This window comes from Sinocyclocheilus grahami, unplaced genomic scaffold, assembly GCF_001515645.1.
Source record: "Sinocyclocheilus grahami isolate Dianchi unplaced genomic scaffold, SAMN03320097.WGS_v1.1 scaffold613.1, whole genome shotgun sequence".
Classification (NCBI taxonomy): Eukaryota; Metazoa; Chordata; class Actinopteri; order Cypriniformes; family Cyprinidae; genus Sinocyclocheilus; species Sinocyclocheilus grahami.
This window is the reverse complement of record NW_015505792.1, coordinates 204,387-228,260: the sequence shown is the minus strand read 5'-3', so window position 1 is coordinate 228,260 and position 23,874 is coordinate 204,387. Positions and strand designations below refer to the sequence as shown.

General features: G+C 41.5%; 1 protein-coding gene across 1 annotated transcript; it reads left to right on the top strand.

Annotated features, from left to right (window-relative positions):
* The first annotated feature begins 277 nt into the window (after positions 1–277).
* Positions 278–23,343, top strand: LOC107557651 (uncharacterized). Its single transcript, XM_016241129.1, has 7 exons — positions 278–628; positions 9,323–9,652; positions 9,803–10,126; positions 14,932–15,057; positions 18,934–19,248; positions 21,709–22,002; positions 23,009–23,343. The coding sequence occupies exons 1-7, from the start codon at positions 517–519 to the stop codon at positions 23,110–23,112; spliced, it is 1,605 nt and encodes a 534-aa protein (XP_016096615.1). The 5' UTR covers positions 278–516; the 3' UTR covers positions 23,113–23,343.
* Positions 23,344–23,874: the final 531 nt, after the last annotated feature.

Here is a 23,874-nt window from a genome sequence, read left to right as displayed (position 1 = left end):
CACACACACACACACACACACACACACACGCACCACAATCGACTAGTCACTTCATGTCAGCAGTGGTCAGGTTCAGTCACTTTGGGGCCAAAACATTTCTGAATGCAGTACAGGTCATAAACCCCGCCCTCTCCATGTAAATGAATGGGACGTGAGCTAAACTAAAAAATAACGAGTGTTTTCTCATATGTTTGCTTTTATTGAGTAATTTGATAGCATAAATAAGTGGTAGCGGTGTCATGATTGTGTGTCTGCGGGATTTTGATACCACGATCACTACTGCGCAGACTCCGGATCCAAAAAAGATTCGCCAAATAGTTTCACTTTTCCGCTGGAAGGAAGGAGACGCCGCGTGCATTCTTTACAGGCTTGTTTACAGTAAGCGACTGTTCCGCTCGTCTCTGAATATCTTCCACTGATTAAAATACTGTGTACCTTTAAAAGCGTCTCTCACATGAGAAACAGAGTTTAGGCGATCTTTGCACTCCTGGGCGCGGCTCGTGAAGGAAGAACGCGATGGAGACTCAGCGGAACAGCAGACTATCACTTCATCTCCATCAATCATCACAGTCACGGCTCAAGGAAAACACGCAGAGGGTAATGTTGCTGTCTCTGTTGCTTCTGGGCGGTAAGTGGATTCGTGTTATTCTTTTAGCTCCATTCAGGAGACTTTCGGTTTCAGACATCAGCTATCTATTAAGCCTTTAGCGTTCAATAGCGAAACCAACATTTATAAATAATGAGGAAAACTTTTCTGCAAGTCGCATCTCAATCAGCCGTCGATATCTGCTGGAGATATTCACCCGTCGTGTGTCCACTGCAGCGCGAGTAAATCATTCAAAGCGGTTTAACGTACAAACTCAGTCATATTGGATGTGACAGGTCTCACACAATGATTGCATTTAAGCACATTCTTAAACCGATGCTTAATAATCCGACAACCCGTGCTAGAACGTGGGCGTTTCCCGCTGATATTTCGGAATACTCTGGGTTTTCGTGCTTTATTCCATGGTCTGTCTGAATACTGTATTCTGATTGGCTGGCAGGTATGTAGTAAAACCGTTTAATGCACAGGTATTAATGTGCTGCCTTTAATTGTTGCACACTAACCAACATGCAACACTCACACAGGTTAGTTTTTGTGAAAAGTGGGGACATCCCATAGGTGTAATGGTTTTTATACTGTACAGACCGTATATTCTATTGCCCTACACCAACCCTACCCCTAAACCTACCCCTCACAGGAGACTTTCTGCTATTTCAGATTTTCAATACACTCCATTCTGTGTGATTTATAAGCGTTTTGAAAAGTGGGGACATGGGGTAATGTCCTGAAAAGTCACCTTCTCCTTGTAATACCTGTCATACCTTTGTCATTATACACATTTATGTCCTCATTTGTCACAAAAACACGCACACACTCTCACACACACTCGCACACACTTACTCACTCTCACACACTCGCGCACACTCACACTCACACTCTCACACACACACACTCGCACTCACACACTCGCACACACACTCACACACACTCACTCACACTCACAGACACACACTCTCACACGCAATAATCAACGGTTTGCCGTGCATTAAAGGATTTTAAGTGCAGGACGTGGAGGCCAAGAACCACCCGAGATGCACGGCAAGCCGTTGATTATCCCTTACTTATTTAACATCACAACTCACATAACGTGGAATACTCTGAGAAGAATACATGGAGGCTTACATTTTGACGTCGCCGTAGAACATTGTTTTGTATTCTTTTAAACCGGTTAAACAAGTTGTTTCAACAAAATGATTTGTTTCACTCAAATGTTTCCAGTTGAATCTGTTTGTAGCAGATCTGATTCTGTACATAAGGAATTTCACTCTGGAGACAGCAGGCCAGCTTCAAAACAGTTCCATTTATTGATCTGAAACACATGGGACACTTGATAAGAGAAACATCCGTCGCGCTAACTTCTTCCGTTAAACAGAATAATGACTGGAAGAAGAGAAGGGAAAATGTGCGTCCATTCAGGCTGACGTACCTCACGCACTCCTCAAAAGCATAGCACGCAACACAGATAAGCGTCCCATTCGAACAAACACCATGATTAATAGTTCCTACTCACATTAACATTACATGACCCATGTAGGAATTTAATATTTAGTGAAACTAAATGAAAAATAGTTTTGGGAAGTTCATCATACAAAAATAAAATACAATTAATATTTCACTCTTCCCATCAGGCTACATTCACCCCCCTGAACTTCACAAAACTAGTCAAAAACTCGTGACTCAATGACGCTGGGGATGTGATCACACTCTGACAAAAATCACAGTATCCGTACGCAACATATACATTTCCCAACTTACTGAGAGAGCGACAAAAGAAAGTTGGCCAGACTCTCAAGTGTCTGCCCGCAAAAGAAGTGCCATAAACACTACTACAAAGATACTTGAATGATCACCACATGTATTGTACCCCAGATGCATAACACTGACAGGGAATTTGTATCCCACACTTAAGAAGCTTTTGACCTGAGAAGGCTGAGTGAAGGGTTACGTAGGAGGGTTTTCTGGGTCATAATTTGAATCAGTCTATTAACTGGTTTTACTAATCTGCCAGCCCTTGTTATGACTGGGTGAGCAGTTTCGGTTAAAGGCTGAACAATCTCGCCAGAGACTCCATCAGGTGGCATGGACTCTTCCATGTCAAGCTCAACTTCCTCCACATCCATGGTAGAAAGGTCAGGCTCAGAGTTCTGAACGGTTTCCCGATTCTCATATTCGTGAACTGATCCATCAGAGACATGCTCTAGTCCTGTTCTAGAACTGGGATCCCTGGTTCCCTCTTCCAATAATGTGCTTAATGGACAAGCTGGGGAATGAGCTGACCCAACAAATTCGTTACTAGCATCCTCGGATTCATTTAAGGTAGTGTCAACCACAGACTCATCAGTCCAACTTGGAGTCATCGAAGGCCAGTTCTACACAGGACTCCCTCTCATCAACAGGTAAGAAGTTGGCTCATAAGAGCAAGTTCCTGTGAACCACCTTCTCCTGATTGGTTCGAGTGTTCCTCACACGGTAGGTATGATATCTTGTATCCACAGATACCACAACATGCAAAATTGAGTCCCATTTGTCGGCTAGCTTGCGTCGCCCACGCTCTCCTTTGTTGGCGAGCAATACATAATCTCCTAACTCAATGTCTCTGCCTTTGACGTCTTTGTTGTAATACTCAGCTTGGCGTTGTTGACTTGCAGTGTTGTTGGCCTGAGCAAGTAACATAGCTTCTTTGAGATCGTCCTTCATTTTTCTCACATACTGGTCATAGTCTGTGATATTGTTATCCCGATCCACGCTCTGGAACATCAAATCGACAGGCAATCTGGTAATCCGAACGTACATGAGAAAAAACGGTGCAAAGCCGGTTGACTCATGGGCAGTACAATTGTAAGCAAACGTCAAGGTTTGCAGCATTTGTGGCCAGGCTTGTTTGGCTCTTGGAGGCAATGCCCTGATCATATTACCCAAGGTGCGATTGAACCTCTCGACTTGGCCGTTGCCCATCGGGTGATATGCCGTGGTTCTTGACTTCTGTACACCAGCAACTTGTAAAAGTTCCTTGATTAACCTGCTTTCAAAGTTCGCTCCTTGGTCTGAGTGGATTCTTTGTGGAAATCCATAGACACAAAATAACTTATCCCATAAGTGACGAGCGACTTGAGCTGCTGACTGGTTCTTGCACAGGAATGCATTCGCCATTTTCGTGAAGTGCTCTGTTACCACTAATACATTGACACTCTTGCCAGAAGAATCTTCAGCACACCAGAAGTCTATGCACACGAATTCTACCGGGCTGGTGGTTCGAATGCTTTCTAAAGGGGCTCTTCCCTCTGGTTCAGGGGTTTTGCTGACTACACAACGTTGAACATACTCTCAGGTGTCACTCTCCAAACCAACCCATGAAAATCTCTGTCTAGCCAAAGACAACGTTCTTCCTTGGCCTTGATGGCCTGCCTCGTCATGGATGCCACACAGGACTACACTGACCAGCGAATCAGGGACTATGAACTGGTAACGTTTAAACTTAGTCTGGATCCTTGCAAATGCGGTACAGTATACCATCCAACAGCTTTAGTCTGTCCCATTGCTTCAGCAGTCTCAGAGCCTTGTAAGGTTCCTTAGCTCTTTCTCTCAGAGACGGTCTCTTACCTCGGCACACATAGAAGAGAACTCTTGAAAGCACGTGGTCACCTTCTTGCTTCTCTTGAAGCCCTTTCAGTGAGTAGACGGGTAAGGGGTTCTGACCAACTGGTAATCTCGGTTGGGTTTCTTGAGCAAGCCAAGATATAACTCTGTTCTGTGCTCCCACTTCCCACTGTGCATGAGCTTCTAAGACAGCAGAAACCTGATCAGAAGACAAGGAACACTGCTCCAGAGGATGTCCAACACACTGGTTGTTTGCGCTGAGCCTAAAGGAACTCTGAACAGTGTCCTCTCTTATCTGTTCAGACTGTTCGAGCAGATGGTTGTAGGGCTCTGCCACTAGTCTCTGACTCACATGGCTGGGGACAAATGGCTGGCGGCTCAATGCATCGGCAACTAAATTTTTTGCACCAGGTATATACTTGATGTCGAAGGTGTACGGGGCCAACTTAGCCACCCACCTCTGTTCGCATGCGTCTAGTTTCGGCTTTGTTAGGATATAAGTCAACGGATTATTGTCCCGTCCAGACTGTAAAAGGATGTCCCTTTAGCCAATGACTAAATTTAATCACAGACGGAATATTTCAATGCAAGAAACTCGAGATGGTGTGCGGGGTAGTTTGACTGAGCTCGTGTGAGTGCCTTGCTAGCAAAGGCGACTGGTCATGCCATAGACTCCCCTTCAGGTATTTGTGATAGTACTGCCCCTATACCATCCAAGGAGGCATCTGTAGAAAGAATAAATGGCTGGGTGAAGTCAGGGTGAGCTAACACCACAGAGTTCAGAAGGGTTGACTTGAGCCGTTCAAAAGATAGAACATACTCTCTAGTCCAGTCTGACGGGCTGAGTTTCCTGAAGACAGCGCCACCCTTTGAGTAGCCCCTTTTTCCCTTGGCTGCAGCGGTTAACGTGAAGAGCAGTTTGGCAATACTGGAACAGTTAGGGATGAACCGTTGATAATACATGACCATACCCAAAAAGGATTTGATCTTCCTTGGTGAGGGTGACACTTCATCATCCATCATGAGGTCCCTTTCGGTAACGGCGTTAATGGCTGCAATTTTGTCGGGATCAGTTGCGACTCCATGTTCATTCACAACATGGCCAAGAAATCTGACACTCCGTCTTAGGAAGTAACATTTCTTAGGTGCCAACTTCAACCCATGAGTACTCAATCTGTCGAAGACCATCTCCAACCTTTCCAGGGCTTTTTGTTCATTGGGAGCCACAACTAGAAGATCATCCAAATAGCACAGCAGAGTAAGGAAGTTTTGGTCTCCAAATATACTCATCATAAGCCGCATGAAACTCGCTGGGCTGTTGCATAGCCCCTGTGGAAGACAACTGAACTAATAGAGACCTAGAGGTGTGGTAAAGGCTGTAAGTCTCTTGTCTTCCTCACACATGGAGATGTTGTAGAAGCCAGAATGTGAGGTCCATTGCGCTGAACAATGCATTCCCTCCCAGGGCAGCAAGACAATCAGCTTGATGAGGAAGAGGGTGTGCGTCCTTTATAGTGCGTGAATTCAGCCAGCGATAATCAATGCAGATACGGAGGTCGCCAGTCTTCTTCCACACGAGAACCAAGGGAGAGGCCCACTCGCTGCTGGATTTATGAATGATGTCTTGTTTTTCCATCTCCAATAATACTTGCCGTAGCTCCTGGTAATGCACACATCGGTAAGGTAAACGGACAGGCCAGTTGTCAGACAGATGGATGCAATGCTCAAAGTCTTTCGCTCTCCTGCAGTCTAGCTTGTGCTTTGAGAATACATGTTCAAACTTTTGGATCAAACGCAATAACTGGCCTTTCCATTGAGGTGACACTTCGCAAGAGTCAATGTCTAAGTCACTCAATCCCATCTTCTGCAGAATGTCCTGGAAGTCTGGGTCAGGTGATCCATCATACAGAGTTTGACTCAGTGTTTCGACAGTATTGAAGGGTCGCTCTGAATACAATTCCAAATTTTCCAACCCCACACAAGAAGAAACATTGACAACCTTCAAGTTTTTTTTCAGGGTGATGGGCTTGTCATACGGGTTAAGCATCTTTACTGGTACCCATCTATCAGCAGTCATGGAAACCACCACACGTCCTACGATGAGATCTTTTTTATGGGTTGGCGACTTGGTTGGTTCAATCAACACAGCACTGCCCTCAGAAATAGGCGATGTAGGAGGTAACCTGTCCCACACTAGGTGTTCCTGCTTAGGCAGCAACGTGACTGCTTGAACCAGTTTGGCATTTCCTATGATGTCAGGCATCTCATTGCCTCTCCATCTGTTAAGTCCAGAAAGTACGTTAAGGAACTGTTCAACATCATAATATTTCGTTGATTCAGGCCTATTTACAACACGCCAGTACGTGGGGTTCTGCTTAAACTGGCTCAAGATGAATTTAAGAATGTTGGTGCCCAGTATCAACTCATCTCGTTGTCCTGTAACAACCAGCGTAGGTACACTGACTTCATACTCATACGCTCTCATCTTCAACTGGTACATACACTTTGGCGCAACTTGAACTCCGCCACATCCAACCAGCATAACATTGGCTTGCATCTCGCACTGATCCAGAGACATACTCTGCATCAAGTAGACGGGACTCTGCAACTTCACTGATGGTGCAGGCCATAGAGCCACTGTCTAACAAAGCTCTTAGAGGAACGCTGTCATTGACTAAAACGTTAGTATAGAAAAGGCTGTCTGCCCGCGCCAACCGGGTCACGTTCTGAAACAGAACCATATTATCACTTGTCACTGACTTACAAGTCGACTCATATATGCTTGATGCATCATCTTGGAGGGTCTGAACTTCTTCACCCACATTATCCCCTCTCAAATGCAGGTGTGTCAGTTTCCCTGAATCTGAGAGCAGCTCCCAGACTCTACACTTTTCCTAGGGCAATCCCTGCGCTGGTGACCAACTTCTAAGCAGATCAGACATCTTTTCTCTGACATGCAGTGTGACCATGTCGAATGGGTTCTCTCGCCGCAAACACAACATTTGGATGGACGAGACCAGGAGTGCAATTGAGGTCTATTAGGAGCAGCCTGTGTATTACTGCAGTCGAGCACCCTCTCCAGCATGCTGAGCACTCGCTCTAACATACCCGTGTCAGTCAAGACAGTATGTGGAGGCGGTGTGGTGATCTCAGGCTTAGTGGTCTGGGTACTGGGGATGCACACTGCAGTGTTCACTGCATCGTTGACCACAGTGGTGGCCTCTGCATGGCTGACTGTGGCAGTTGCTACTTGGAACGAACAGCCAGGGAGAGAGTAAGAGTGTGGTTTCTTCGTTCTCCGCACCCTTTGATGCGCACCTATCGCTTCCTGAACCTCTGCCGATGACCACTTGGTGATAGGCTTGTACCTGAACACACTAGAAAGCTCAGCATCAGGGCAGTTTCTAATAAACATCATTGAGATTTCTTGTGAAATGTTCTTCATTCAACTACCTTGTTTCTGCAAGTGATTATCAACGATTTCGGCCGCATTATTGAGACAGATCCAATAGTCAACAGGGCTTTCTTTGTCATGTGGCAATGTAGAGTAGAAGTCTGCAAGTGGAAGACAAGACTCTGGGCTTTCACTGAAATAACGTAAGAGCATTTTGTAAATGGCTTCAAGGGTAACAACCTTGTCAAGTGAGGGATTACTTTTTAGCCCTATTTTTGACTATGTTTTTAGCTCTACACAAAAGGTGGTTCAGAACCTCACCGGAATGCTCAGCTTTTGGACAGTCACACTTTTGTAAGTATACCTCCATTAACTCTATCCATTCATGGACAGAGTGTTTGTCTGTACCATCACCACGGAAAATGGGAGGTTCTCTATTTTCAGATCGTACAATCAGATTCAACCTGGATAGGTCAAGAGTAGTGATAGCATGCTCACTTTTAACTGTCAAGGGGCTAGTCTGATGCCCCAGAGTAGGACTACGATCGGCTAAAAGCCTATCCAGAATGCAATCTCCAATTTGGCTACCCAGCTCTTCAATGAGCTCTGTAAACTGCAGCCGAGAATCATCAATGATAGGAGCAGGTGTAAATGAAGCACCAGAATTAATGTTGTCCCCCTCTTGTGAGTAGCGCAGATTAACATTACAAGTTTGATTATTTTCCTTATGTCTCACAGCACCATCTATACTGATTAATCCTCTACCTCTCCCCAAGACTGGTGTAGACATGTTGTACATTTTACTTTCTGTACTGATCAACTGCTTAAGTAAATTGATCCAGTGTCTTAAAGATTTAATGTCTGATCCAAATGTCAATGTCTTAGAATGTCATGAAAAATTCAATGTAACTGAGATGAGAGAAGTTCATTATCTGACACTGGAAGGCAGGACGCGACCCTCGGCTTGACACCTGACAAGCGACTGCGGCCGGCTTGCAGAATCCACGGAAGTCACCGCGAAAATCCCACATAGACGGTCGAACCCCGGTGATCGGCGGCGGCTGATCGGTTGTATCCTAGAAGGTCACGGCACCAGTTTTATGTAGCAGATCTGATTCTGTACATAAGGAATTTCACTCTGGAGACAGTAGGCCAGCTTCAAAACAGTTCCATTTATTGATCTGAAACACATGGGACACTTGATAAGAGAAAAATCTTCTTCCGTTAAACACTGTGCACAAACCATGAGTTTGCTAGCTCCACGTGCGCCAGACAAAAGTCACATAAAACTCACATAAAGTAACCAATACACAAAAATACATTTGTATATATTACTTGTATATATTTGTATATATTACTTTTGTATTTACTGAATTTTGACCAAATTAATACTTTTAACCATACCAATAATGACTGGAAGAAGAGAAGGGAAAATGTGCGTCCATTCGTGGTCTGAGGCTGACGTACCTCACGCACTCCCCAAAAGCATAGCACGCAACACAGATAAGCATCCCATTCGAGCAAACACCATAATTAATTGTTCCTACTCACATTAACATTGCATGACCCATGAAGGAATTTAATATTTAGTTAAATTAAATGACTTCAACGCCGTAGAAAAATAGTTTTGGGAAGTATCCAATTAATATTTCACTCTTCCCAACAGGCTACATGTTCAGTGAAGTTACTAAGCTAATCTATAATAATTCATTTATGTTCTGCAGGTGTTTGTAATGCAGAAAGAGATGAGACAATGTCAGTGATGGAAGGAGATCCTGTAATTCTTCATACTAATCTTTCTGAAATACTGAACGATGATACAATACTCTGGGCGTTTGGACTTAAAGAATCGGTCATATCTCAGATAGCGAGAAAGAACGACTTGACCTCAGTTTTTGTCGCCGATGAAGTGAGTTTCGCAGGCAGATTGCAGGTGGACCACAAAACTGGCTCTCTCACCATCAGAAACACCAGAAACAGACACTCGGGACAATATAAACTAACAATCTCTAGAGAAAAGACCACATCCAGGATATTTCAAGTGGATGTCTTTGGTGAGTATCTCAAGAGAATCTCTTTCATTTAATGAAAGGATCTTGTTTCAGGTTTCATGATATCACACGGTATGATTTCATGCTGCAAGCATCTTACATGGACGGTACAAAAAATCTTTATAAATCAGTTCTGGTCTGTTTGTTTTCCAGATATGGTTGTTGAGACGGATGGAGTGAAGTCAGTGTCCGTTACAGAAGGGGAATCTGTCATTCTACAGAATGATGCTACTGAATTACAGAAAAATGATCTGATAGTATGGAGGTTTGGAGATAAAGGCATCCTCCTAGCTAAAATCGATGTAGAAACTAACAAGCTCTCATTAAATCATGCTGATGAACGATTCAGAAACAGACTACAACTAGAACAAAATGGATCTCTGACCATCACAAACGCCAGACCCGAACACACTGGACTTTATGAAGTACAGATCAGAGGCCGCGAGAGCTCACAGCGGTTCCTTGTTTCTGTCAGTGGTGAGTTTCAAATGAAAGTATTTGAAAATAATCAAATAAGCATGAAATAAAAGCTGGCTTCTATGTCTTACTATTAGCATGGCTACAGATACAAAAAAAAAGTTTTTAATACTTTACAGTAGGGCTAGGTAATATGATATCAGCAGCAAAATAAAATAAATATTAAACTGTAAAAAATGAGTTGCCGTCACAGTTCTGCTACTGTGTCGGAGCGAGGAGACGGAGGGAATCCAGAACAAATATAGACTTTATTAACACCAAGGAACACACATGTAGCACAGGAATCAATGAACAATACCGGACCCTGGACATGGAAACACACAGGGCTTAAATTATGGGACTAATCAAGGAACTAACAAGACACACCTGGAACTAATGAACATAATCAGACATGAGGGAGAAACTAGGTCACGGGGAGAACATGGAGAGAAAAACGCAAGACACGGGAACACAGGACTGATAGTTGCTGCCTTAAACTTATCAACAAGTCATTTCAACTTACATTAAATTGAACTTACTTAAAACAGTTGAATGTTGCATAACTTAAAAAATGAAGTTGAAACATGGTTAACTTATTTTAATAAGTAAAAGTAACAAAAACATATGTTGGCATTACTTATCGATCATATAATTTTTTACAAGTAAAAAAAGAAAAGATGTTTCCTTGGCAACTTACTGAAATAAGTAGGCTACTCAAATGTAAGAATATGTAAGAATTTAGGTTTTGAAAAAAAAAAAACATTTGGAAAAAATATCTGCATATCCACGTGTTTCCCGTGATGTTTATATCATATCATCTAACATACATTGCCTTAATCAAAAATCAGCACAGTAATTAAGTGATTTCTGTCATTTTGTTAATGGAGATAACAAACATTCTGTAGAAACCTTCCAATAAACACTGCTAATTAAACATTTTAAAGCGTCCATGTGAAAACAAACCTGGAAAGAGACAAAGGCTTTGGAGAGAAAAACGAGAGATTCCAGTTAATTATTCATTGGATATATTGTTAAATTGTGAGAGCAGACAACAAATGCGCAGCATGTTGTCTTTTTATATTGTTACAGCGGAATAAGAAGGAAAAAATAAAATAATCAGGACTGAATAGAGTTCTTGCAATTGATATTCTTCTTAGGTCATGTCACAATAAATACGTTATTCTCCTGACGGCTGAAAATAAAGGTGAAAGCACAACCTTATGATTTGAAATGATTTGTTTCAGTCTTTTTGAGGGGAATTTCCCCAAACCGAGAGTGTCTCCCATGATCTCAAATGCAGTAGATAGTTAATTTGCAAGCATCAGGGAGCTGCTCATTATGCACGATACTGAATGCGCTCGCTTTTACTTTCGCTTTCCAATTCGTGATCACCCGCACACAGGGGCGGATTTAGTGAATTGGGGGCCCCAGGCAATATATAGGAATGGGGCCCTATACATTTGCACACATTTTCCTAGATCAAACTTGAGGTTCCTTTTTTGTTGTGATGCTTGCTGCTGCACAATAGTGCCCCACAGTTGTGTCCAATGCTTCTACATTTTTCATGTACATGTTATAATGGCTTTGTTTCATGTTGTGGTGGGGGGGGGGGACCAAATGATCAGTGAGAGCAGGACGAATGTGTCACATTTTAAACTCAACAAAATGGTAAAATACATATAATCAAGAGCATGCTCACAGATGAGAACAAAACGTTGGATGAAGTGAATTAGCGCCCTGCACGGGCCTCAGATATAGGCCTTTTTTCCCCTTTTCCCCCAAAAAAGGTGTATACTACTGTTTCAGTTATTAAAAGTGATTACATTTCGTTTCGTTTTTTTTTATAAAGTAAATTTAGAAAAATGTTTGGAGCATTTTTTGTTCGTTAGGCTAAATGTAAGTTGTTGTTTGTTTGTTTTATAAATAACGACCAGCGACAGTGAATTGATCATAGCATGTTTGATCAATTTAGCCTTCTCAAATCATCAGGACTTGCCTAAAATAAAAGTTCAAGCATATAACAATGTTAGTTTAAATGTTTAACCTATATAAATGTGCGCTGTTAGACGCATATCTAATAGTTTGTGCGGAGAGTGGAAGCTGAAGCGCTCTGCAGGACACGGAGGCGCTACTGTGATCACTTGCATTTTTTTCTAACAGCGGAAACAACTTAAAATAGGCAGTCATTTTTGCTCATAAAGGTAAGAGTAATACATCATTCAGAACTGTAAAGGGTCTAGTTTTATTTGTGTGCACTCACAATATCAACCAAACGTTATGCTTTTATAAAATAAAGAAAACAAACGTTATAAAAATAAGGAAAAGCCTAAAACAGGCCTGATTATAAATTGCATTTTATAATTCCGTATAAAAATTCCATACAATTAAAAAATAAAACACAAATTATAATGGCATATGTTCAATTTTGTCCTATAACTGTAGCCTAGATGCTTATATTTTCAGATTTTTATGTTGCTCTGTTCTGAATACCTTAAAATTTAAAGGATTTGCTGCAACGCAATTTTGTCTGATATGCGAATAATTTATTAGCCTATTTTTTTATATCCATGCAGCAAATGCTTTAAAAACAGCTTTAAAATTTATTGCGTTTCAGACGCTTTTAAAGTAGCCTACTTTTCACAATACATTTTACGGGTAGCTTGAATGTAAACATTGTCATGAATTCGTTGTATTCCCGTGTGTAAAATAGCCAACAAATTCATTGTTGTAGGCTAACCCGATCTCACGAAAGTGCGTAGGCTATAGCACGATTTTCTGCTTCTATTTAGCGTCATATTTCCATGCAGAAATTGACTTTGGCATGCAAAAGACTGATAAATTCATAATTAATGTCATGGCTGGTTCAGTCGACAGAAATACGGGACACAGGCCTATAATAACTGCTGAAATGTTAGCGGGGCAAATCTGAGGTCAGTCTGAGCGCTCATGACTCACAGTGCCGTACACCTGCAGGCGCCACAGACTCGGACGGTTATCGTGGTAACAAACACCGTAAACAGCAACCGTTCGCGTGTCAGCGCTTAATGCGCATATCCTATATGAAAAGCATTTTAGGGGGCCCTTGGCTTTTGGGGGCCCAAGGCGGTCGCCTACCTTTGCCTAATTGGTAAGTCCGCTACTGTTTCAGTTATTAAAAGTGATTACATTTCGTTTCGTTTTTTTTTATAAAGTAAATTTAGAAAAATGTTTGGAGCATTTTTTGTTCGTTAGGCTAAATGTAAGTTGTTGTTTGTTTGTTTTATAAATAACGACCAGCGACAGTGAATTGATCATAGCATGTTTGATCAATTTAGCCTTCTCAAATCATCAGGACTTGCCTAAAATAAAAGTTCAAGCATATAACAATGTTAGTTTAAATGTTTAACCTATATAAATGTGCGCTGTTAGACGCATATCTAATAGTTTGTGCGGAGAGTGGAAGCTGAAGCGCTCTGCAGGACACGGAGGCGCTACTGTGATCACTTGCATTTTTTTCTAACAGCGGAAACAACTTAAAATAGGCAGTCATTTTTGCTCATAAAGGTAAGAGTAATACATCATTCAGAACTGTAAAGGGTCTAGTTTTATTTGTGTGCACTCACAATATCAACCAAACGTTATGCTTTTATAAAATAAAGAAAACAAACGTTATAAAAATAAGGAAAAGCCTAAAACAGGCCTGATTATAAATTGCATTTTATAATTCCGTATAAAAATTCCATACAATTAAAAAATAAAACACAAATTATAATGGCATATGTTCAATTTTGTCCTATAACTGTAGCCTAGATGCTTATATTTTCAGATTTTTATGTTGCTCTGTTCTGAATACCTTAAAATTTAAAGGATTTGCTGCAACGCAATTTTGTCTGATATGCGAATAATTTATTAGCCTATTTTTTTATATCCATGCAGCAAATGCTTTAAAAACAGCTTTAAAATTTATTGCGTTTCAGACGCTTTTAAAGTAGCCTACTTTTCACAATACATTTTACGGGTAGCTTGAATGTAAACATTGTCATGAATTCGTTGTATTCCCGTGTGTAAAATAGCCAACAAATTCATTGTTGTAGGCTAACCCGATCTCACGAAAGTGCGTAGGCTATAGCACGATTTTCTGCTTCTATTTAGCGTCATATTTCCATGCAGAAATTGACTTTGGCATGCAAAAGACTGATAAATTCATAATTAATGTCATGGCTGGTTCAGTCGACAGAAATACGGGACACAGGCCTATAATAACTGCTGAAATGTTAGCGGGGCAAATCTGAGGTCAGTCTGAGCGCTCATGACTCACAGTGCCGTACACCTGCAGGCGCCACAGACTCGGACGGTTATCGTGGTAACAAACACCGTAAACAGCAACCGTTCACGTGTCAGCGCTTAATGCGCATATCCTATATGAAAAGCATTTTAGGGGGCCCTTGGCTTTTGGGGGCCCAAGGCGGTCGCCTACCTTTGCCTAATTGGTAAGTCCGTCCCTGCCCGCACAGATCACCCGCAGGGAGCGGCGGTACGGAGCGCACATTTTACAAGATAATATATTTGTCAATGACGCTCAGGATCTGTTGCGCACCAAATCCCCTGCCGTGGTCTTGTCAGTCAAATGACAGCAGCAAGTAATGTGATCGGTGTATGGACGAACACAGTGTAACACCAGTAACACAGATTACTAAAGCAAGCCTAAGGTCAACTATAAATTAACGTGGAAAGTAAGGATGTAACATGTTGTATACTATATACTGTACATGTCAACTACCTGACACCTGTCAGTCCCGAATCATGAAAAATATTTTGTCCTCTAATAATTTACTGTCTCTTTTCAGCTGATTTTGGTTGGTCATCAGCTGTCATAGCTGGAATAGTTGTTGCTGGTCTGCTGTTGGCTGGACTTTTAGCTGCTGTTGTGATTTACTATCGCCGCATGATCTCTCAACTACAAAAACAAGTGGGTAAGTATTACAGTGGTATTACTGCTTAGAACCTTTTGTGTTCCGAATGAGAGAGGTAGGATACACGAGCACAAAGCTACATTTCGCAAACAAGCCTTTAAAGTATACTCCTTTGTCAGTCTGTGAGAGACGCATTCAGAATCAGCACATGGTCACTGTCTAGTGGGCTTTGGTATTTGGTAAAGTGAAAGTTAAGACCAAGTGTTTTTAAAGGGGTCATATGATGCGATTTCAAGTTTTCCTTTCTCTTTGGAGTGTTACAAGTGCTCTTGGTGCATAAAGAAGATCTGTAAAGTTGCAAAGACTAAAGTCTCAAATCCAAAGAGATATTCTTTATAAAAGTTAAGAGTTAACCACGCCTACCTAAAATGGCTCGTTCTAACACGCCCCCACACGTCTACATCACTATGTGGGAAGATTTGCATAACACCGCCCAAATGTTCACGCAAAGTAACTTATTCTCGCTGTAGTATTGTTGCTGCCGCCACCACCATGTCGTTGATGTTGTTTGGCCTTCCAAAAGAGGACGATATCCAGCCCGGGGTCGTCACATGTGGTTGCCGCAAGCCTCCTTCGTCGAATCCGCTGGCTGCGCCGTTCTCAAGCCGCCCGCCTCTGCTCACTCTAGCCCGCCGTGTTTCGTTGTGAAAGCGAAACTACTTTGTTTGGTTTTCCAAGAGAGGACACGACTAGAAATCAGTGGTTAAGTTGTATTTACACACTGTTCCAGAACACTTCAACCCAAATATTCCGAAGATCTTCTGGCTGACCTTTTAGGCCCAGCTGTTGAGCAGCATTGTGCAAAAGGATGGTCCTTTCCGATCCATAATCTAAGATGGCATAAGCTTTCATCTTGTGTGCCCCGTTTCGGAGAATGACCTTAACGATCTTCAGAAGAACCTTTCGGCTGGCAGGAGGCTACCGAAATGAGAAGTATCTCGTTCATAGTGTTGAGGAGACGGGCATTAGCAGAAGTACCTTCATTTAGGGTAGTCTTTGGGAGGTCTGCACTCCTGGGATTGATGTCATGAAGGACCAGCAGGTGACAGCTATTACACTGTTTGCAGCGCATTCTCAGATTGCACTCTGAAACTTGATGATTCCTCCCACAGCGGCAGCATCTGTCGCAGTCTTTGATCCAGTTTCATTTCTGGTCAACGGTAAGCTGCTTAAAGTTGTTGCAATTGTTGAGGGAGTGTTTGTGGTGGCACTTTCTCTGTGCCAAGCAGAATGGTGGCACTTTTAGCTGATGGCTTAGAGTCTCTGATTACCTCTCGTGTTCGTGCTGGATATCCACGACGACTGGCTCCTACGAACCTTGATGTGTCCTGCTGCACTTGAATTTCATACTCTAGCCACTCTGACAGATCAAGAAGGGTGGGGACTGGCACTTGGTGTGGATGTGCAAAGCATCGGAAACTTGACCTGAGGTCGTGCGGCAGCTTCCCCAGGAGCCGGGAGACATGTGAGCCACACTGCAACTCAAAGGTGCCCTTCCTTCCTAGTTGCTCTAGCATGCCAACGAGGGAACGAACGGAATGCTTTAATGTCCCCACTGGCTATGTTTGGACCATCCATGAGTCTGCTATGCGTTGCAACACGAGCTGATGCAGCTGTCCGTATTGCTGATCCAGTGCTGCCATGGTCTTTGTGAAGGGTTTTTGGGAATGACTGTATGAATCAGCGATAAGCAGGGCCTCCAGCTCGAAGGACTATTTAAAAATGAATGGCTACTGGTAGCTCTTCTTCCTGGTTGTTAATTTGCCGGTTGATAACAAACCCACTATGGAGCGACCGGTTAGAGACTTTACCACAGATGATCAGGTATGCGGGAATAACCCATTTATTGTCACCACAAACTCAGTACACTGAAGAAATTTTGTTTTTCATGTTTGTTTGGCTTTCTACAAATTAAAGATAAAGGAAAAATACATAAGTACAAATAACAAATAACAGTGGTCACAAATATAAGAACACAATATTTGCACAAAGAATATATTAAATACAGTAATTAAACATTCAAAGAAGAAAACAAATGTGCCATTATATGGGAAGATGCGCTGCTAGAAATGACTAATAATGAGTAATCAGTTGAAATCTGACACCTCTCAGCGCTGAGGACCGAGATGGAGCCGCTCTGTCTAGAACATTAGTGCGCATGCGCCAAAAGAGTGCTTTAACTCTCAGAAATGAGCGAGTTATGAGTCCGACTCTCTAACCATTAGGCCACGACTTCATAATGGTAATATATGTGAGGAAACTAGTATGTAAATACACATGAACATCTTCCATGCTAGTTCGTCTTTGTCACCCACATACATTAACTTATAAACACCCGGAGCAGTTAAACGTTAACAAACAATGCAGAAAGCAATGGATGAACAGACTGTTACTTACTTTATAGGCACGCACACAACTTTAGCAAAGATAAATCGCTACAGTACTACTAGCATCCGTCCGCTTTCCCGATCGTTCTAACTCAGTGGGCGGGACCCCGCGGGACTGTAGTGTATTGCAAGGGAAACTAAGACACATGAATATAACCCGTGTGTGGCCTTTTTTACCTCAGATGTTTAAGTGAATAAAATAGTCTTGACAGCCTTACTTACCGGAGTTCCACAACTATTGACTTTGTTTTCTCTCACCGGACTTGTGTGTGTGTGCGTGTGTGTGTGTAGGTGATGTAAAAGAGGAAAGCAGGCATGTGTTCATGCTACTTTAAAAAAAAATTTTATTTTACACCGCTTTTTCCATTCTCATAAAAATGGTCTGTTCTATTGACTTCCTAGTGCTATGAAGCCTCTCCCTTAGAAATACTCAATGGTCTCAGATTGGTTAATTGGCTCATCGAGGTCATCGTCAGCACAGCGGCCAGCTGGGTACGCAGGCTGTGCCTCAGCTCTGAGCGCAGCTGCCGCTTCGACAGAGATCGCACAAGAAATAGCGCTACAGCGTCAGCAAGGGCACCCGGCAGACAAGGAGACTCCGCATTCCTGGTGTTTGTGCCAGGAGGAAAAGAGCATGGTCTGTACGACAGGCCAGCGATCAAGAGAGCACATTCTTGTTTGACTATTGTATTGCCAATGTTGGTTGCAGTAAACACAAAGAGGAACATACCTCATCAACAGAGCTCTTTTTCTCCTCTGACTATTGCCCACGATATAAGCAAACTTCTCCCCCGGGAGACTCGGCTCAGCTCGAGCCATCAGGAGTGTGTGTCCCCCAAGCAGCACCACAAGCAGCACCACACCCCCTTTGCTGCGTGTTCTCGGGGGCAGGCTTTATGTAAATTGTAGGGTTTGTGATGTCACAAACCCAGGAAGTAGCTCATTGTAGTCCCTACCAGCTATACTTTCATGTTAACTGAAGGCATCCTCCCCTTATTCCAGAAAAGTGGCTGATCCAATGCAGAGTTGTACAGCTGTAGCTCATATGCATGAATGTTGGGGTTGGGGGAGGGGAGGGGGCGTGTCTGAACTAGTTGATGCATGAAATCAGCACCCTGATGAAGAGGTTGACTGGCACAAAGTATTTTATGTATTTTTGAAAATATAAAAATACTCATGTTAAATGTTTAAATACTAATTACATTTGATTTTTTCCAAAGGCTTTAAAATACAAAATAGTATTTTGTATTATAAATACTTATTTTAAATGCATGTATCTGAAATACGGCCCATCCTTGCTAACAATGTCCTAAAACGTATTAGAAAAATACAATGTGTTAAAACATGTCAGCAACATGTTAAAACATGCTAGTAACAGGCTAGCAATGAGTTAAAACATCTTAGCAACATGCCAAAATATGCTCTTTGTAAAGGTAAGCTTGATCTTCTGAACACATTTCTGTTCTGTTTCTATGTGCCACTGTAACAGCTGAAGAAGAGAAAGTGGAAGAAATGGAAGGAAGAACTGTCGTTCTAAACACTGGTACTACACTACAGAACGGTGATGAGATAAAGTGGTGGTTTGGAGATAATCCCATAACCCAAAACAGTGAATGGGCCATTAAAACCACTGATATAAATTGTGATGTTACTGACGAGAGATTCAGAAACAAAGTGCAGCTGGGTGGTAGGACTGGAGATCTCATTATCAGTTATATCAGGACCATTCACTCTGGATTCTACAAAGTACAGATCAGCGGCAAAAACAGAATCAAAAACAAGAGATTCATTGTTACTGTCAATGGTGAGTAGATCAACAATCATGCACTGAACAGATGATCTGAACAAATTCCCAAAGTGCAACGTAATTTTAGTTACTGTTCAATTTGAATGTTTTTCATTGTTAAAATAAAAATGTAAGATATAAAGTCGTAACATTACCAGAATAGATTCATTTTGGTGTAAGTAAAAAAACAATAACAAACACTTGACTGTTATATCATCACCAAGTGTGAACTATTCTACAGTGGGGGAAATATTTATTTGATCCCCTGCTGATTTTGTAAGTTTGCCCACTTACAAAGAAATGAAGGGTCTGTAATTTTTATGGTAGGTTTATTTTAATGGATAGAGGCAGAATACCGACTAAAAAATCCAGAAAAAACACATTATACAAAGGTTTTGATTTGCATTTCAGTGAGTGAAGTAAGTATTTGATCCCCTACCAACCAGCAAGAATTCGGTCTCCCACAGATTGGTTATGTGCCCATGTGGAACACTGATTAGTCCTATTAATTGAAAATAAATGCTATAATTCATTCAAATAAATGTGATCAAGAAGTTACTCCTAATGTCAGCTCGTTAGGTGTATAAGACACCTGTCCACACAATCTGTATCTTCCATTCCAACCTCTCCCACCACCATGGGCAAGACCAAACAGCTGTTAAAGCATGTCAGAGACAAGATTGTAGATCTGCACATGGCTGGAATGGGCTACAAGACCATCAGCAAGAAGCTTGGTGAGAAGGACACAACTGTTGGTGCGATTATTCGGAAATGGAAGAAATACAAAACCATCAATCGGCCTCGGTCTGGAGCTCTGAGCAAGATCTCGCCTCATGGGAAAAGGATGATCATCAGAAAGGTGAGGGATCAGCCCCGAAGTACACAGGAGGAGCTTGTTAATGATCTTAAGGCAGTTGGAACCACAGTCACCAAGCAAACCATTGGAAACACTACGCCGCAATGGATTGAAATCCTGCAGCGCACCCAAGGTCCCCCTGCACAAGAAGACACATGTACAGACCGATTTACATCTAAATGATCCAGAGAAGGCTTGGTAGAAAGTGCTTTGGTCAGATGAGACCAAAATTGAGCTCTTTGGCATTAACTCGACTCGCCGTGTTTGGAGGGAGAGAAGTGCTGAAATGCTGACTGTGACCCCAAGAACACCATCCCTACAGTCGAGCACGGAGCTGGAAACATTATGCTTTGGGGCTGTTTTTCTGCTAAGGGTACAGGACGACTTCACCGCATTGAGGGGCAAATGGACGGGGCATGTACTGTAAAATCTTGGACGAGAACCTCCTTCCAGCATGACAATGACCCGAAACATACCGCCAAGGCAACAAAGGAGTGTCTCAAGAAGCAGCACATTAAGCTCCTGGAGTGGCCTAGCCAGCCTCCAGACCTCAATCCTGTAGAAAATCTGTGGAGGGAGCTGAAACTTCCAGTTGCCAAACGACAGCCAAGAAACCTTAAGGATTTAGAGAGGATCTGTAAAGAGGAGTGGATCAAAATCCCTCCTGAGATGTGTGCAAACCTGGTGACTGACTACAAGAAACGTCTGACCTCTGTGCTTGCCAACAAGGGTTTCTGCACTTTGTACTAAGTTATGTTTTGCTTGGGGATCAAATACTTATTTCACTCACTGAAATCCAAATCTATTTCTAACCTTTATATAATGTGTTTTTTTCTGGATTTTTTGGTTGGTATTCTCTCTCTATACGTTAAAATAAACCCACCATAAAAATTACAGACCCTTCATTTCTTTGTAAGTGGGCAAACTTACAAAATCAGCAGGGGATCAAATAAATATTTTCCCCACTGTATCGCCTCTCTCTGAACTGAGGCATTAATATATGTTTTAAAAATAACATTATGAATTTCAGTGAAGCTGCTTCAAAACAGTGTGTATTGTGAAAAGTGCCTACACAAATATACTAAAGTTATGAAACTAAAGGTCTGTTCATGCCATGTACAATAACAAGATATTAATAAAAATCTTTCTAAATTCAAAAGAATAGTGCCCACACCACAACTATAATGTTAACGACACAGAACGATATAAATGGAATAACTTTCAAAATAATTTTTCAGCTGATAAGCGATAAAAATATTGACAGCCAATCCCAATCTATCCTGCTTTGAAGAGCTCGAGCACTTAAAGCTCGAAATGACAAAACTGCAGCGTGTGCTTATAATAAAAAGAACAATATTGTGCGTTTGTGTGGATGCTAATATAGTTATCTTTATAGTTGTTGTTCTTGGTGTGAATGAGCCTTAAAGGAGTTATATTGCAGAAATATTTTGAGGGAAATCACAAGATTACAAGAAAAGTGATGATGAATCATAGGTAATTCAGATTTCAGATGAGCTGAAACTACGAACATAAACATCAAAATGAATTTGTTGAAAATGCAAATTAAATTCATGCACACTTTGATTTCTGTATTTGCGTTTCTGTGTTGCTTTGACATCAAGTGGAGAACGTGTCAGGGAAGGTTGGACACTCGGTCACTCTAAAGACCAATATTGAAATACAGAAAGGAGATCTGATACTGTGGACCTTTGGAGTTAAAAACAGTCTCATTGTTAAAGCCGAATCAGGAAAAATTTGTATTAGTGAGAGCTTCAGAGGCAAACTGGAGCTGAATGATCTGCTGCTCAATGGATCTCTGACCATCACAAACCTCACCAATGCAGACTTTGGACATTTTCAACTACAGGTCCTCAACAGCGAACGGAACAGATTCAGGAGATTCAATGTGATCGAAGGTGAGTAGAACAACATTTATTCTAATTAATACACATTTAAACAACAGTACTGGTCTTCAAATCTGATTGGTTGGCGTTCCAAGAAAGTGTTCCACTTGTATGTGCTTGTTCATCCCATAAATATGACACTATGGGGCCGTTCACTAAGACATCACATGTCTTTTGTGCACTCAAGTTTGTTATTTTAAATGTAATTTTGTGCCAAGTATGCTTACAATAGAATTGATGCTGTCTAGATGAAGACGAGAACTTTTTAGAATGCCGCAAGCACACCGCAGGTCATGTGACAAGAACCATCCAATCAGCTTCACCAATCGACTTTGTTTGGGATTATTGTAGTTGGCAAAACAGAAAAAAACAGACAATATTGTGTCTAAATGTAACTTAATTTCTTATCTGCTGAACTGTATAAAAATCAATATCACATTTATATCACTGATGCTCACGGGGAAAAGTCACTCTTGCTTGTGTGATTTTACAGCACTGTATTATTCAAACCCAATTCCAAAAAAGTTGGGACACTGTACAAATTGTGAGTAAAAAAGGAATGGAATAATTTACAAATCTGGCTCATTCATAACTGCATTCTGATAGGCTTCATCAAGCAGTGAATGCTTTTTTGAAAAGTCTTTGTTGCCAAGTGAGTAAAACAACAATCGATATCGTAGACAATAAATACCACACACCCCTAAAATAAAGTAGACCTGAAGATGCTTTATTTATTGAGTCTTTATTTATCAATAATCTGTCCATCCATCTATCTTCTGAAGCCAATGGAAGAGGAACGAAGTGATTTTTTTAGGTTTTCAAGGAAAGACGTCTATAGATTCATATTGTAAAAATATTATCTTTATATTTTGTCATTATATTTTGTTTAATGTTCTGTTGTTTTCAGCATGTGTAGGGACAATCGAGTGGAGCTGTAGCATCATCCATGTGTAGATGTATATGTAGCAGAATTGTTTTTTTCTTACTTTTTCATTTCTGTGATCTCTATTTTTTTTAGCTTCCACAGAAAAAAAAGTGAAGGGTTCGGTGGAAATGGTCTCACTGCTGTCTCAAGAGGGTGTGGATGAAGAGGATGCGCAGCAGGGGACGAGTTCACTTTAATAAGACACGCCCACCACTGTCAATCTTTGTCACATCATCAACACTTGAGCTGAACAACATATCCGTCACGAATCCGGTCCCCGTAACTCCTCCCGCTCACCACCAGAGGTCCCCTTCACCACACAGACTGTATCACCCTTTCACCCCGGACTACATTTCCCATGATCCATTTCACACTACACTGATTTGAATTTTTTCTTAAAGTAATTTTCAGATGCAAGGGGGAAAAAAAACGGGATAAACACAAGCATGAAACTTGCAAATAAAATAATCTGATATATAGTCAAGTCACCTTTATTTATATAGCGCTTTTAACAATACAGATTGTGACAAAGCAACTGAACAGCATTAATTAGGAAAATAGTGTCAATAATGCAAAATGACAATAGTAAACACTCATTTTTCAGTTAAAGACAGTTCATCATTGAATTCAGTGATGTCAACATCCAGCTAATATTAAATAATATCTTTGCAATCATGTCAACGATAACGCTGGAAATGAAGTGCCCCCAACTAAGCAAGCCAGAGGCGACAGCGGCAAGGAAACAAAACTCCATCGGTGACAGAATGGAGAAAAAAAGGGGTTTGTGCAAACTGTGGTTCCTAATTATTGTGATGCAACATCTGCCTCGCATTTCAGGTGAAGGATAATCCACTTCTTACCTCCGAGACTGTGTTATGATCTATATGGCCTTATTATTTTTATTGTGAGTATTAGGCTTATCATTATTGCTGAGCACTGTTGTTGTGCTATTGTAATAT

Bases quoted from the DNA above. Each gene is read 5' to 3' on its own strand.
- LOC107557651 (XM_016241129.1), top strand. From the start codon at position 517: ATGGAGACTCAGCGGAACAGCAGACTATCACTTCATCTCCATCAATCA. The intron at 19,249-21,708 runs GTGAGTAGATCA...TTTGACATCAAG, and splicing joins ATTCATTGTTACTGTCAATG to TGGAGAACGTGTCAGGGAAG. The intron at 22,003-23,008 runs GTGAGTAGAACA...TATTTTTTTTAG, and splicing joins GAGATTCAATGTGATCGAAG to CTTCCACAGAAAAAAAAGTG.